At 41.9% G+C, this 15,494-nt stretch overlaps 1 protein-coding gene across 1 annotated transcript in view; it reads right to left on the bottom strand.

Moving 5' to 3' along the window:
* Window positions 1-15,494, bottom strand: part of LOC124712190 (odorant receptor 43a-like) — a 43,794-nt gene that overhangs the window by 15,025 nt on the left and 13,275 nt on the right. The window contains exon 3 of the mRNA XM_047242487.1: window positions 1,492-1,629. Within this exon, the coding sequence (XP_047098443.1) occupies window positions 1,492-1,629 (138 nt within the window). The remainder of the gene's footprint in view (window positions 1-1,491; window positions 1,630-15,494) is intronic.

Consider the following 15,494-nt stretch of genomic DNA (forward strand, 5'->3'; position numbering starts at 1 on the left):
ACTGGACTAGGGAATAAACGTCGCGGGCTTAAGCTGCCTCTAACACCATCACACAAACGGTGTGCTGTGAGTGCGGATTAAGGGCTGCTGATGAATGTCATCTCAAGGTGTTCAGTCTTGAATCGCGGCTGCGGACTCTCCATGCGACAGTATTGAGAGTCATTTTAAGCATGATAATGTTCCTCAAGACATAGGACGTGTCTCTAACGCCTCTGTGATGTTACGGAACCCCCATCGCCGATAAGATCACCAGAGGTTTCGTTGACAGAACACGTATGGGACCAGTTCGTACGTCTCCTCTCTCCCATTGCCAGTAGCTAGAACATCAAGGAGCCGTTACATCGGTTGTGCGTCAGCTTTCTCCAGGAGAGAATACGACGACTATAGGACACCCCTTCCAACTCATTCGCTGCGTAAATCCAGGCTAGCGGCTGTGCACCGTCATACTGATAAATGGGCCCATACTGCCGAGTTCTTTATAAATTTGACTCTAATTTTAATCAGTTAAATAACGTCATATTCACTCTCCAATTGTGAAGGTTCATTTTATTTCCTCTTTCACGTCTTGGTGCTTCACATTACTTGTCAGACAGCGTGTTTACAGACGGTAGAAATGAAAGTGTTTCTCGAAAACTGTTACAAAGATGTAATCGTTTTACTACGCGACGAAGCGAGTAGTACACACCTTTTTTTTAAAAAAAACCTGTAATAACATCATCATTCTTTCCGGGATGTGCAAGGTTTTCACTAATAATTATCACTGGCCGGTTATAAAAAAAGTTCTGTTCTAATTCACAACAGGAACAATTCATTCTAGGCTGAATTACTTGAAGGTCGTGAATCAAGCCATAGAACGATAGAATGAATATGAAACACTAATTTTTTCGGTACTCGTTCATCTTTTAGAAAGGTGTTGAGGAACAGAAACGTATATTAAGACAGATAAGTTCAGAGTTAGAAATAAGTTCATTCTTTTACGCTAAACATTGTGATTTTATAAAACCTTTATTTATATTTTCAAAACCAAGATGAAATGGGCTACGAAACCAAATACAAGATTCGGAAGACACGAGAAGGACTAGATAGAAATTACGTCATATATAGGATAGCAATTTGCTGAATTTGTTTGAATTAATATCTTAGTTATGTGTCATTCACAGTAAAGTTAATACCGTAACTTAATCAAATTGAAGGAAATAAGATAACAAGTGAAAACGACCCGTCACTAAGGAATCGTTTAGTGAAACCTAGTGAACCGTTAAGTACGTATAGATACTTCATTGTTAAATGAAATTATAACCAATCAGAATGAGAGGTAATCAACAATTATGAATTCCTAGTGCAGTGATTTGATCCTTCGTTTGATATATTTCGTAAATTCCATTAAGAAATATATAGTGCGCTTTACGGTTGAACAGTAATAAAAAAATCGAGATAGTAGAAATCTAGCTGGTGCTTCATTTTGATGGTAGCTATGTGGCGCGGACTAACCTCGTCGGCCACGTTCTGCGCTGCCCAGCAGTACAGGAAGACCTGGCCTCCAGGCACCGGAAGGAAGGCCACGCACTGGAAAACTGCGGCGAAATCCGTACTCTGAGGAACACAGAACGACGAGTCAACTGATGTGAACTGCATGCAGAGGCGACGAAGCACAGAAATAAAAATAAAAGAAAGTGTAGCTCTAAGATTATCAAAAGAACCTGTCGGTAATAGGTCACTGTGGTGTCAGGTGAATACTTTACTCCATTTCATTCTGTACGGAATATCGTTACAGAACCTGTGAGACTTCAGTTACATCGTGGCATTTAACACATAAATAAATCAAAATAATGTTTGCTATCTGTCTGTATCCGTAAATGATGTCAGTAGGTAACACTGGCCATTCCAGGGGTTAACTTGTACCTTGTAAGGGACACCCTTCTCTAATATTACTTTCCCTCAACAGAAGTAATCGATACCACTAATATCTTCCAATTTTGAACAGGGAAAGATTATCTCAGCTGTTTTTCTAAAAAAAATCATACGATTTTGTGCACGATATGTTATATTTCAGGCTAAAACATGTAAAAAGAAATTACTTTGTTTTAGTTGTTACAATCGACATGTACTATCTCTGTATGTACAATAAAAAGTAGTTTTTTGGAAAAATTAGGAATTTCCAAATATTTGGCACACTTAAAATTACTATTATTAATTACGCAGTCCGATGCTGTTAATTATGTATATTTCTAGGTTCATTTAAAAATAATAGTATAAATTAATACAAATTCATTTGTCAAGAATGTTTGAAAACCCTTTGGAATATTGTTGTTACCGCAGAGTGAAGCAGTAGTGGGCATGCCTCTGACGTGATCGGACGTGTTTTTATGTCTGGGAAAAACAATATAAATATCGGCTTTGTTAACGTGAAAATTCAAAATATCGTCTGATGTAGAAAAATGTGAGAGAATAAAATATTTGTGAAAACAAAAAATACAGCGCAGGTTTACTTCACAGTTAATTATGTCAAATGGAACGACGAGAACCTACAATATCAAACATTTCAGCTTCAGGAATCAGCCCCTAGGCGTGAAGAACTGAAGCCAACTACGAGAAAAGATGATAAGTTTATTGTAAATCTTACTCACCGGGAAACTTATTAAAAGAGTTAAGTGACAACAACAAATAGTCAGGAGGGTGGATTACAGACTCCTTGACCTAGGTGTTCGTCAAGTGAGCGCTCTATGTTCGTGTATCATCCTCTTAAAAGACCAACCCAGAAATGTAGACGGAATGGTTGTAAAAGTTCTTTAAGGATCCCGTCACAGTACTGTACCGCCTGAAATTCTTCGATACTGATAACAGGTTTGCAACATTCGTAGAAGATACGTCTTTGAACCTGACTGACATAACTACTTACTAAACTCGTAGTTCTGCATACTTCAGATGTATATTGGTATTTGGCTTTCTCTGTACTAATTCATAACGATCAAAGGGCTTCAGTCAGTTTTGAACTCGTCGGCGAAGAGACTCCAATGCCCAACGATCAAATCTTATTTCCAGTCATTCTCTTATATTCACCTCCTTCACACAGATAGGTGATTGTGAGATTCTGCTGTATATGGTAATGGAAGCTAAGTGGAGCCTAGCTTACTGTCTTGGCCGACACTACCATCCAAGATGCTCCCAAAAGACAGCGGGCGGTTATGTTTTATTCTCTTTGAGGTACCTGAGAGGAATAGTTTGTTCGAAGCGCTTTCAAATTATAAGACTTTCAATTTTTCCCGCAAACTAATCACACAAAAACTTTATTTTCGACGTAATCTCCCTGCAGCCGCATTTTTCCACATCGTCGATGCAATGATTCCATAATCGCTGTGAGCAGATGTGCATGCACTGAGTTGACGGTCGCTTCGTTTGAATACTGATAAACGGCATCCATGCATTATTTATTGTCAAATTCGATGAATAGAAAGTCCCATTCATGCCATCATCACGTGTCATCATTATCTGGCGACATTCCACGGCCTGCCGCTGTGGTCAAGCGGTTCTATGCGCTTCAGTCCGGAACCACGCGGCTGCTACGGTCGCAGGTTCGAATCCTGCCTCGGGCATGGATATGTGTGATGTCCTTAGGCTAGTTAGGTTTACGTAGTTCTAAGTATAGGGGACTAATGACCACATGTTAAGTCCCATAGTGCTTAGAGCCATATTAACCATTTTTTGACATTTCACGCTAAGGCATCACAAACAAACCTCACGCTCGTCGCTGCCGCTGGAATTATGTGTGCCGTTAAGTGCTGCCATTCATGTCAGTCATTCACAACGAGTGCACGCTCATTTTAAATCAAACAGCATGGTTCTATCTCCATGAAGTTCTATAAAAATCACAGACTTAATAATTTGAACCCACTTTATATGTAGAGATGAGCAGCTGGTGTTTTAGAGCAGGCGTGTCCAAGCTTTTTTCTATTACCTGGGTCACATTGGAAGCAGACAAATAGCTTTGGGCCGCGCCTAATATATCTAATACAAACGACAACCGCTGAGGGAAGGAAAAAATTAACCAGTTGCAGAAGAGCATCGCCTGCCGGATGTTTAAAATCGAAAATATTCAGTTTGTCGTAACTGTACATAAACAGAATATTGTGGACTTTCTTTTTCCGATCGTCTCACGATAATGGCTGAAATGTTGGAATGACTTCGCCCCGGCTTACTCCTGTTCAAGGAACAACTTATTGCGCTAAGTCCCCTGTCGCTGTAACGTGACCTTACGCGCAGATGAAAACCTGAAATGACAGCGGTTTGTATTTGAAAATTTGCTATATTCTAAAATGACGTGTAGGACCGAAACTCGAAACCGTATTATGTCTCAGTGGCACGTGAGGATCCCGTTATCCTTGCTCCTCGCTTGTTTACCACTTGCGTAGTAAGGCAGTAGAGAAGTAACAAAGCAAAAACCTTCGGTCAGTTTGGGAGGTGAGCAAGAATACCACAACTGGCAGCGTAAACGAAGCTGTCTTCACTCTATATGTTGGTTTGAACACTACAGTGATTCAGTAAGCAAGGTGTTATTGGGGGTTATACTCCCTTTCCTGTCTTACTAGGAACTTTAAACTGTTTTACGCAGGAAGTATCTCCAGTTTACGTTCACCTCAAAACGTACAGATGTTCGTTCAAGGTCAGTTTTAAATCAGGACAAATATTTCACCACAGTTCACCGGTTCAAGCAAATCTCGACAGTTACCTTAATAACAATTTCCTTATTTTCATCATACATAATCAACTGGGATTTTTGTTCACTTAAGTCGTTTTGGACCTAACCACCTATTATCACATGTTATTTACGAAGAGAGAATTGGAATTCTCATTATATGGCAGTCATCATAGCCGATCTGTGATGTATTTCTAATTCCGATGTGATAAAATTTTATCCGAGGACTATAAATGTATCGCTGGAAAATTGTGAAAGCTGTCACATATCGATTAAGATGTTTGTTATTTTCCCCAATAACACTTAAAGGTAAGACGCTATTCCGGAATCCGGTAATGTCTGAAAATTAGTTTCATGTAATGTGGCTTGGAACGAAATTTTATATATCTACATGCACATTAGTACACTGCAAGTCACCTTACCGCGTGTGCTGGAGGGTACATTTTACCAAAATTATTTTCCCCCGCGTCCTGTTCCATATGCAAATGGTGCGTGGATACAATGAATGCAGATGAGCGTTCGTGTGAGCACTCGTAAGTGATTTTGGTGTGATGCGTGTGGCAGGAAGCAGTATGTTTCCACACTCTCCTGAGAACATACATTCTCTGGAATGTAACAGTGAACGTGTCTTTGAAGTACACCACCTATGTTATAACGTCTACCACTGGCATTTGATGCGCATCTCCGTAAGACCATCTCGTTTACACAACGAACCCGTCACAAAATGCGCTGCTCTTCTTTTTATCATCTCTGGCCCTGCGAACAGCTTCCGGTCGTTACTCATCAGATACTCCGTCGACCAACTTTTTCACCTCAAATTACTTTTGACACGTCAAAGGTAATTGTCATGTATTTTCACCTAGACTTACAGCAAAGATATCAACTTTGTTTTTATATCAAATTGCACTATTTTTTGCTTACGTGCCTCCAGAATAACATATCTTGGTAAGAAAAATTCAGTTACATCTTTCATTGATCTAACAAGAAACTACGGAATAAATATGTATTGAATATAATAATTTTGTACTCTTATTGCGACCGTTGAATTGCCGTCACTTGGATGTTTACTTCACCCTCCGGGTATACTTGAGCTGCTGAGTTTAAACACTATGTCGTACACTTCCGTTAGATTTTCCAAAGGTTTAAATATGTTTCATTACAAAGAAAATGTTACATAGGTGCAAAGTCATCCAGTCAGCACTAAGAGGAAACAGTTACACTATGTGATCAAAAGTATCCAGACACCCCCAAAAACATTTTAGCTGCATTGTGCTGCCACCTACTTCCAGGTATTCCGTATCAGCGACCTCAGTGGTCATTAGACGTCGTGAGAGAGCAGAATGGGTCGCTCCGCGGAACTCACATACTTAGAACATGGTCAAGTGATTGGGTGTCATTTATGTCATATGTATGTACGAGAAAAGTCCACACTCCTAAACATTCCTAGGTCCACTATTTCCGATGTGTTGGTCAGGTGACAACGTGAAGGGTCACGTACAGCACAAAAGCGTACAGGCCGACCTCGTCTGTTGACTGATAGAGACCTCCGACAGTTGAAGAGGTTCGTAATGTGTAATAGACAGACATCTATCCAGACCATCACACAGGAATTCCAAACTGCATCAGGATCCACTGTAAATGCTGTGACAGTTAGGCGGAAGGTGAGAAAACGTGCATTTCAAGGTCGAGCGGCTGCTCATAAGCCACACATCACGCCTGTAAATGCCGAACGGCGACTCGCTTAGTGTAAGGAGCGTAAACATTGTCCGATTGAATAGTGGAAAAAAAGTTGTGTGGAGCGACGAATCACAGTGCACAATGTGGCGACCCAATGGCAGGATGTGGGTATGGCGAATGCTCGGTGAACGTCATCTGCCAGCGTGTGTAGTGCCAACAGTAAAATTCGGAGGCGGTGGTGTTATGGTGTGGTCGTGTTTTTCATGGAGGGGGCTTGTACCCCTTGTTGTCTTACGTGGCATTATGACAGGAGTGGCCTACATTGATGTTTTTAGCACCTTCTTGCTTCCCACTGTTGAAGAGCAATTTGGGGATGGCGATTGCATCTTTCAAGACGATCGAAAACCTGTTCACAATGCACTGCCTTTGGCGGTGTGGTTACACGACAATAACATCCCTGTAATGGACTGGCCTGCAAAGAGTCCTAACCTGAAGCTTATAGAACACCTTTGGGACGTTTTGGAACGTCGTGCCGTGCCTCAACGACCGACATCGATACCTTTCCTCAGTGCAGCATTCCGTGGAGAATGGGCTGCCATTCTCCAAGAAACCTTCCAGCCCCTGATTGAACGTATGCGTGCGAGAGTGGAATCCGGCACTGCAATATTGAATTTATCGGCCAACGCCGGGCTAGCCATTTTCAAGCCAAATGCCTCTTTTGTACAGGTGGATCAGTACCATACTGAATTCCAAAGTTACCGTTGGAGGACGCCACGAACTTGTAAGTCATTTTCAGCCAGGTGTCCGGATACTTTTCATCACATTGTCTATCTCCCTTTCTACCTTCCATAATGTTTAATAAACGGTTAGATATCCATTAGAACATCTGACGCTAGCATTGTATAGTTCCTTAGTCATAAAAACATTAAAATTTTCCGAATAAAAATTAAATTACTTATTCTGGTTGCTTTATAATATGTATGTGTCATTTGCATCCCAGTAAATAATCGTAAATGAAAATAGTAAATGAAGTAAATGAAACCAATCGTTGCGAAGCAGAGAGTGAAGACATTATTATACGCTGTCACATTTCTGATGCTAATTGTTCTAGAAGAATGTTCAAAAGAACAACATTTTGCTTCAGTACACTTTCATGCGCGCTTCGTCATCGATTAACTTAATACATGGTTCAAATGGCTCTGAGCACTATGGGACTTAACTGTTGTGGTCATCAGTCCCCTAGAACTTAGAACTACTTAAACCTAACTAACCTAAGGACATCACACACATCCATGTCCGAGGGAGGATTCGAAACTGCGACCTTAGCGGTCGCGCGGTTCCAGACTGAAGAGTCTAGAACCACCCGGTCACTCCGGCCAGCGTGGCCTCATCAGTAAATATCACTTTCTCCGCAGAATTATTGCCTTGCAGGAGTCCGCATTGATGATATTGAAAACGATGTCCAAAATCACTACCATGTAGCTCTCGAAGTAGAAAAAATTGAAACGCGTAATATATGTATGTGTAAGAGGAATACGCTAAACGTCTCTTTGGCTGATACCAGTCTCTCTTTGCGATTGACGGTAACTAGCAAGCTCGTTTGTTGCAGTGGAAGCAGGAACCACTACTTCTACAGCTTCTCTGGTAGCAGTCTGATAAAGACATTTGCCTTGCAGGACACACCCATAACAAATGAATACACAATCGATAATGCAAACTACCGTATTTTTCAAGCAGAAGACAGAAAGACGAAGAGCCAGTGGTGCTACACTAATGGGCATGGCCTTCATGGTATACAAGAAAATAAAATTCAACCAGAGAATTCAACCTTATAAGCAACAGTTTCAAAATGGCTCTGAGCACTATGGGACTTAACTGCTGTGTTCATCAGTCCCCTAGAACTTAGAACTACTTAAACCTAACTAACCTAAGGGCATCACACACATCCATGCCCGAGGCAGGATTCGAACCTGCGACGGTATCGGTTACGCGGGTCCAGACTGTAACGCCTAGAACCGCACGGCCACTCCGGCCGGCTAAGCAACAGGCTAATGACAATGCACCTACAGTGAGCAAGCAAATATTGTGCCATGACCAATGTAGACTCTTCCATGAATGAGGAAATGGAAATAACAATAAAGACCCCAAAGCGAAAGGGAAATTCTGGGCAACATGGTGTGTGAATTTTGATTCAGACAAGAAGCTAACTCAAATCAAATCTAAGTTAACACCGAAGAAAATCCGTTAAAAAAGAACACGCGTAGATAAATTTGACACCATAAAGATCATTGAATCCAACATAAAGCAGGAATTGGAAAGACAACGAGCAAAAGATGGGAATAATTAGATAGAAAGATCGAGCAAAAAACAAAAGAACTGATACCATGGAAGAAACACCCATGGTAGGACCCAGATTGTAAAGAGAGACGCGAAGAAGCCTTCCCTGAATATAACAGCAAAAAATCCCCGGATAACCTATATCGTTTTAATGACTCCTGAAAACATGCAGTAAAACACACTAGGCAAACCAAGATAAAGTACATGACGGAGCAACTGGGCACTACAGAGAAAAATTTCCGCAACCACAATACGAGAAGATTGCACAGGAATTTGTCAGGGATAAAGATACTGCAGTGCCTATATTATTGCGAATTACGATGCAATGGTCCTTCGGGCATGCATGCATGCAATATTAGTGGGGCGTGTGTACATTCGATAGCAGAACTGGCGAGACGTCTCTACTTACTGTTATGTGGAACTGCGAACTGCATAGCTTTACTGTCTGCTAACACATCGACGACCAACTACTACCGGCATATAAATTACAGGCACGAAGTCGAAAAACTATCCGTGCGTTTTCAAAACGTTTTAGTTATTGTGGGAGAATATATTGCTGACGGTTAATTTATCTCTTACATTTATCTATCGTGTTTAATAAACTAACGAAGAATCGCTATTTAGCGTATACTGCACTAATACTAATGAATTACAACACCCTTACCCAAAATTTCTTTCTATAATAAAACAAAATATCCCAAATATTCACGGATTAGTAACATAATAAGCATTTTCTGCTTCGAGTGTGTGTGTGTGGTTTGAGGTTTTCGGGCGCTAAACAGCGTGGTCATCAGCGCCCACGACATTTGTCTGGGTTCCGTCCATAATCATACTGAAGAAGGGTTACAGGACTACAGCGAAAGTCTGTAGAGCATTAGTAAATAACGTAATCCAGATACCAAACCGTTCAGTAGCACTATTCAGTGTGCAATTCAGCAAATTTTTCACCTTTAGGTCGGCAAGTTACAGAACAAAATTAACGATAAAACTTATGGGGCAGTAGTTGTCTTAGGATGTCTTTACTGATTATCGATCTGTCTGCAAGTAGCTCTTTCACAGAAGATGTCAAACCTAGTCCCCAATGACACTATAACCGAAAACTAACGCAGCCTTCTACTGGAAGAGTGAATACGTTACAACTAAGCAACATACACTGCGTCAAACTGTGCTTCCTTGTTGTCCCAGTGACGGCTAACGGCAAGAATTCGCAACGTAAATGAAGAAGTTAGCTGCAATTTCTGCTGGAATGAGTTTCTTGGACTCAAAAACGTAACTTTGCCACCTGTATCTCATCTCTTAAGTGAGAAGAGTAAATTCTCCAGGATAACCTGAGACAGTCCAGGAAGCAGTTCGACGATCACGTAGTTCCCAAACACACTCGACAATGTGGCCAGTTCTCCATCAGGCTCACTTCAGGCAGAATACATGGTGTTCATAAAGTCCGGGAACACTTTCAATTACTTATTGGAAAAGAATCAGACATTGGACAGACACCATAGATTTGTCATTTTGAAGATAAACCCATAAAGTTTTTTTCATGTATACCGCCACAGCGTAGTTTGGTCATTCGCCGCTAATCAGCGCTAGTCGCAAACATGGCGAGTTCAGGTGCGGAGCGAGCTTTCTGTGTGTTGGAGTTCGATAAAAACAAGTATGCTACAGCTGTTCATCGGATGTTTAGACCCAAGTATGGTAAGAATCCACCAACAAGGAAGGCCATTTACCACTGGCACAACAAATTCGTTACGACGGGTTGCTGGTGCCTGGCAAAGAGAAGCAGATGTTCAGGTGTGAGTGAAGTGAATGTGGAACGCGCACGAGAGACAGCCATAAAGAGTCCAAAGAAATCGGTACTTCGTGCGTCCTGTGAACTCGAAATGGCTCCAATGACCGTGTGGAAATTCCTGCGACACAAGCTGTCTATGAAACCATTTAAATTGGAGCTAGCGCAGAAGCTCAATGATGGCGATGCCATGCTGTGACGGGTATGGCAAGAAGTCGATTAACTTATTGACGTCTGCCAGGTCACACTCATGATTCGCATATCGAATGTTCAAATGTTTGTAAAAAAAGTTTCAGTGTTTCTTTTCAAAATGCAATATGTATGACATCTGTACAATGTTTAGTTCTTGTGCAATAAATAATTGAAAGTGTTCGTGGACTTTATGTACATCCTGTACATTTGCTCAGTTGACGCCTTTCTTCCACAGGCTGGCGCTGGGGAAGATCACGCTTCGAATATGTGCCGGTGCCAGCTGCCGTAGAATCAACTGGGAACAGAAATATCTAGCACAGGCGAATGATTTGTACCTACATTTCTGTAGCTATGTTTTGTGACTAAAGTCTAGTTACGAATAATGTCCACCGACCCCAACTCAAACATCGTAACCAAAGAGCTGGGGAAATTCTTATGGTGGTTATCCTCCTCAGTAGCTACCGTAGGTATTTTTCTTTTTCTGCTTATAAGAACCTCAAATTAAAACCAACTCATTCAGTGGAAGGCGCTATTAACACTTTTGAATGAATAACATTCATATTAATCTTATGTTCTTGCATACAGTTTTCCTTATGAGCGTCTGCATTGGCACCACCTCTAATACGTACTAACACAAATGAAGAGACAACCTAACACTGTTTGTGTATGTTCGCATTTTATAGTCAGATTTCGTAAGATCAAAGAAAAACATATAGTTTCAGATCATAAAAGCAAACTGTGCAAGACAATCTTTCCCAATGATCGAAGAACAGAAATCAAGCCACGCGGGATTAGCCGAGCGGTCTAGGGCGCTGCAGTCATGGACTGTGTGGCTGGTCCCGGCGGAGGTTCGAGTCCTCCCTCGGGCATGGGGGTGAGTGTTTGTCCTTAGGATAATTTAGGTTAAGTAATGAGTAAGCTTAGGGACTGATGAACTTAGCAATTAAGTCCCATAAGATTACTCACACATTTGAACATTTGAGCAGAAATCAAGGCAGCCAAAACAGTTACACAAGTGAATCACAGTAGTGCAAGCTCCTGATAACGTGAAAGATGAAGCAGTTGTGGTAAGAATGAGAAACAAGGAACAGTGCTGACAGTGATGTGTTTATGTGATCCTTAAACAAAATTGTCAATCATTCTATAAAAACCAAAGGGATGAAAAGTATTTTCTGCCCTTAATGATTCGTCTACAATATAAATGCTTCGTCAAAAACTGGAAATGCGCTCGAAGGCTGAGCTTTCCAATTGGATGTAACGTCATTCAGAGAGGAATCAGAGTAACAAGAAGAGGTTAGCCTAGGTGTGCGTGGGCGCGAATTTCTGTGCAGTATGTCACAGTTGGCGCATCATGCTCTTAGTTTCCTTCCAGGTGGTTTGACGCTAACGACCCCTCTACGTCATCACATCATTTCTATGAGGGTTATCGAGGTTTAATTATGAAAACAGACTGGTATATTAAATATTGCGGCACTTGTGGCCGGATTTGACTCAGGTTGACTTAGTAGACAAATTTAATTCTTTTCATTCCATCCTGGAGACTGTTGGAAAGACTTAATAACACTTTTAAAATAGATCCTGCGCACATAAACTCGTCTCATAAAGCTGCTCATCGGTTCTTGGTTAGCTAAAGAAATTTAGACACTCTACTATTTGCAACGCCGAAGAATAACCTGAAAAATTTAAGCATTGGTAACGCAGTAACTTTAGATGAAAATAGATTGATGAAATGAACTAAATATTTCATTTACAAAACTCGATCAACACGTCTGTATTTCCGTTTTAAAATCGTCCCTACTCAGGTAAGTGTCGTCATTTCGAAAGCTTTGGTAACTCGAGGTCGCAGGGGGAAGTGTCCGCCACCAGTACTGCCATCATCCCAGACTTGGTGCGATACAATCCCCAATTAAAAAACTACACTGTCAGCGCGAACATCAGCAAGGGTATAATTTCAGGAAGAAAGACTAATAGAGAGAATAAAAAAGTCCACAAAGTCAGATTCCACGGAATACGAGTAAATATGACGTAATCTTAGTGTATGAAAGCTAATGCTACCGTAATATTTCTGAGGCATCCAGGATTAATTGCGGTAGTATACAGGGTGTATCATAATTAATGGCGTAAACGCATACAGTTGAAAGTACACGGGAATACTACAAGCAAAAAAGTCTCAGTAAACATAGGGTAGAAAATGCATACCTTAATCGCTACAAGCAATTTTTCATCTTCGATACTGTGAAGCAAATGTACTGCACGCTCTTTGCTTCCCATATTTTGGGAATGGTAATGTGGACCAAAACAAGAAAAAAATGTCGAGTAAACACGTGGTCTAAAATGCACACCTTAAGAGATATGAGCACGTGCTCTTCTTCGTTACTTGGAAACAAAACTCTTCTAATGAGCAATTGCTCATAACTTTTAAGGGGTGTGAATTTTAGAGCAAAAGTTTACTGGAGATTTTTTCTTGTTTTGGTCCATACTACTAATTCCCAAACTGCGGAAAGCAAAGAGTTTGCAGTAGAAGAGATTTGCTTCACAGTATCAAAGATGAAAAATTGCTAGTAGCTCTTAAGGTATGCGTTTTCGACCCTATATTTACTGAGACTTTTTTTGCTTCTAGTATCGTGTACTTTCAGCTGAATGCGTTTACGCTATTAATTATGATACACCCTGTATTATGGTGTCCAGTCACATAAGTGTGACCACATGGCTAACAACATTTTGCAGCGCGGACTGCTACGAGATGTGTCGAAGAGAGTCGGTGAGGTTCTAGAAGGTACGGGCAGGGATGTGTTGCCATACAGACTCTAGTGCTGTGGCCAGCTGCCCAAGTTTTCTCGGTTGAGGATCCACGGCACGAACCGCTTAGTCGACTTGGTTCCACAGGTTCTCGATTGGGCTTAAATCCATCGAGTTCCGTGGCCAGAGGTCTGCAGTAACCTCATCCTGGTGCTCTTCGAACCATGCACGTACACTCTGAGCTGTGTGCCACATTGAATTGTCCTGCTGGTGGACTCCATCGTGCCAATGAAAAATAAATGGTATGTAGGGGTGCATAGGTGCCCATTAATGGATACGTAATAGTGTTGATACTTTTGTGCCTTTCTGAATGACTGGGTCTCCCCGGGAATGGTACGGAAACATTCCCAGGACCACAACGCTCTGTCGTCCTGCCCCGACCCCTCACTTTCATATGTTTCACGCAGTACAAGGCATAGGCTATAGATAGTTACCACTCAGTGGGCGTCCGGTTGTGGTACTGACGTGAAATTCAAACCTTGATCACCGATGAACGGCAGTCGGCAAGGGTGCATGAACCAGGCACCTGCGGCGGATGTCAATACGCGGCAAAATTAGCTTTCGGTGGTTGAGGAGGCACTGTTGGTATCCTCTTAGTTGATCTGGGCTGTCAGGTGCTCAGCAGCTGCACGTCTATTCGCATTTACACGTCTCCGCAGCCGTCGTTAGTCACCTATGGCCCGTGGTGCGCAACAGTTACCTCGGCGACGGTTTGGGATAACGCCATGTTGCCAAGCACGGTATACTTTAACCACGGTGGCACTTGAACAGTTCACAAACTTAGGAAATTCGAAAATAAATGCTTCCAGTTTTGTCCCAATAGCAAATGATCTTGCCCGTTTGGACGTCAGATAAAATACATAAGGGAAATTTTTTTCCATGTATACAGTGTATAACAAAAATGCAAGGCACAAATTGCACGACACGTTCCTCACACGTAGACAAAGAAATTATGTTATATAAACTTGGGTCTCGAAACTGCTTGTTTCAGTGTTACAACTCATTTTCTCCAGCTCATGAATCATGGGAAGCACACACGAACAGAACGCACCAGCGTATTACATGCAACTCTGTCTCACAGGAGATATTCAATATACAGTCCGTTGGCATTGATACATGCATCGAACCGCCTTCGTAGTGAATCTCGGATGCGCTGAAGTACCCCTGGAGTACTGCGTATGGTTTCGCAGCTTTCACAGTACGGGCATGGAGACTCTGAACATCTTGTACTGGGGTCCCATACAAAAGAGGTTTCAAATGGCCGCACAAATAAAAGTCCAGTGGATTTAGGCCCTGAGAGCATGGAAGCCAGGCTACTGGTCGATCGCTACCTATCCATCTGTCACCGAATCTGGTTTAAATGGTTCAAATGGCTCTCAGCACTATGGGACTTAACATCTGAGGTCATCAGTCCCCTAGACTTAGAACTACTTAAACCTAACTAACCTAAGCACAACACGTACATCCATGCCCGAGGCAGGATTCGAACCTGCGACCGTAGCAGCAGCGCGGTTCTCGACTGAAGCCCATAGAACCGCTCGGCCACAGCGGCCGGCACCGAATCTGGTATTTACAAGATGACGTACACTAACACTAAAGTGAGAGGCTGATCGATCGTGGGTGAAGCACAAGTTTTTGTCGCACAGCTAAAGGCACATCTGCTAACAGATCACGTAGAATATTCTCTACTAAATTATGATACCTTCCTCCGTTGAGCCTGGTTGGAAGAAAGTGAGTCCCTACCAGTCACCAAGGATGATGACCCGTACACTGGCAGAAAATCTTTGTTGATAACTTGCTTCAACAGTTGCGTGAGGATTAATGCCTGCCCAAACATGTCGACTGTCAGAATTTACAGTCGGATCTCGTTAAATGACACCTCGTCTGTAAACAGCACCACTGCACTAAATCAGGATTGACACTTTGAAGAATAATGGATTTGCAGAACAGTACCGGTGCAGGAAAATCAGCTGTATGCAGTGCCTGCACACACTGTAAGTGGTATGGATACAG

The sequence above is a fragment of the Schistocerca piceifrons genome, chromosome 8, assembly GCF_021461385.2.
Source record: "Schistocerca piceifrons isolate TAMUIC-IGC-003096 chromosome 8, iqSchPice1.1, whole genome shotgun sequence".
In the NCBI taxonomy this organism is placed as follows: domain Eukaryota; kingdom Metazoa; phylum Arthropoda; class Insecta; order Orthoptera; family Acrididae; genus Schistocerca; species Schistocerca piceifrons.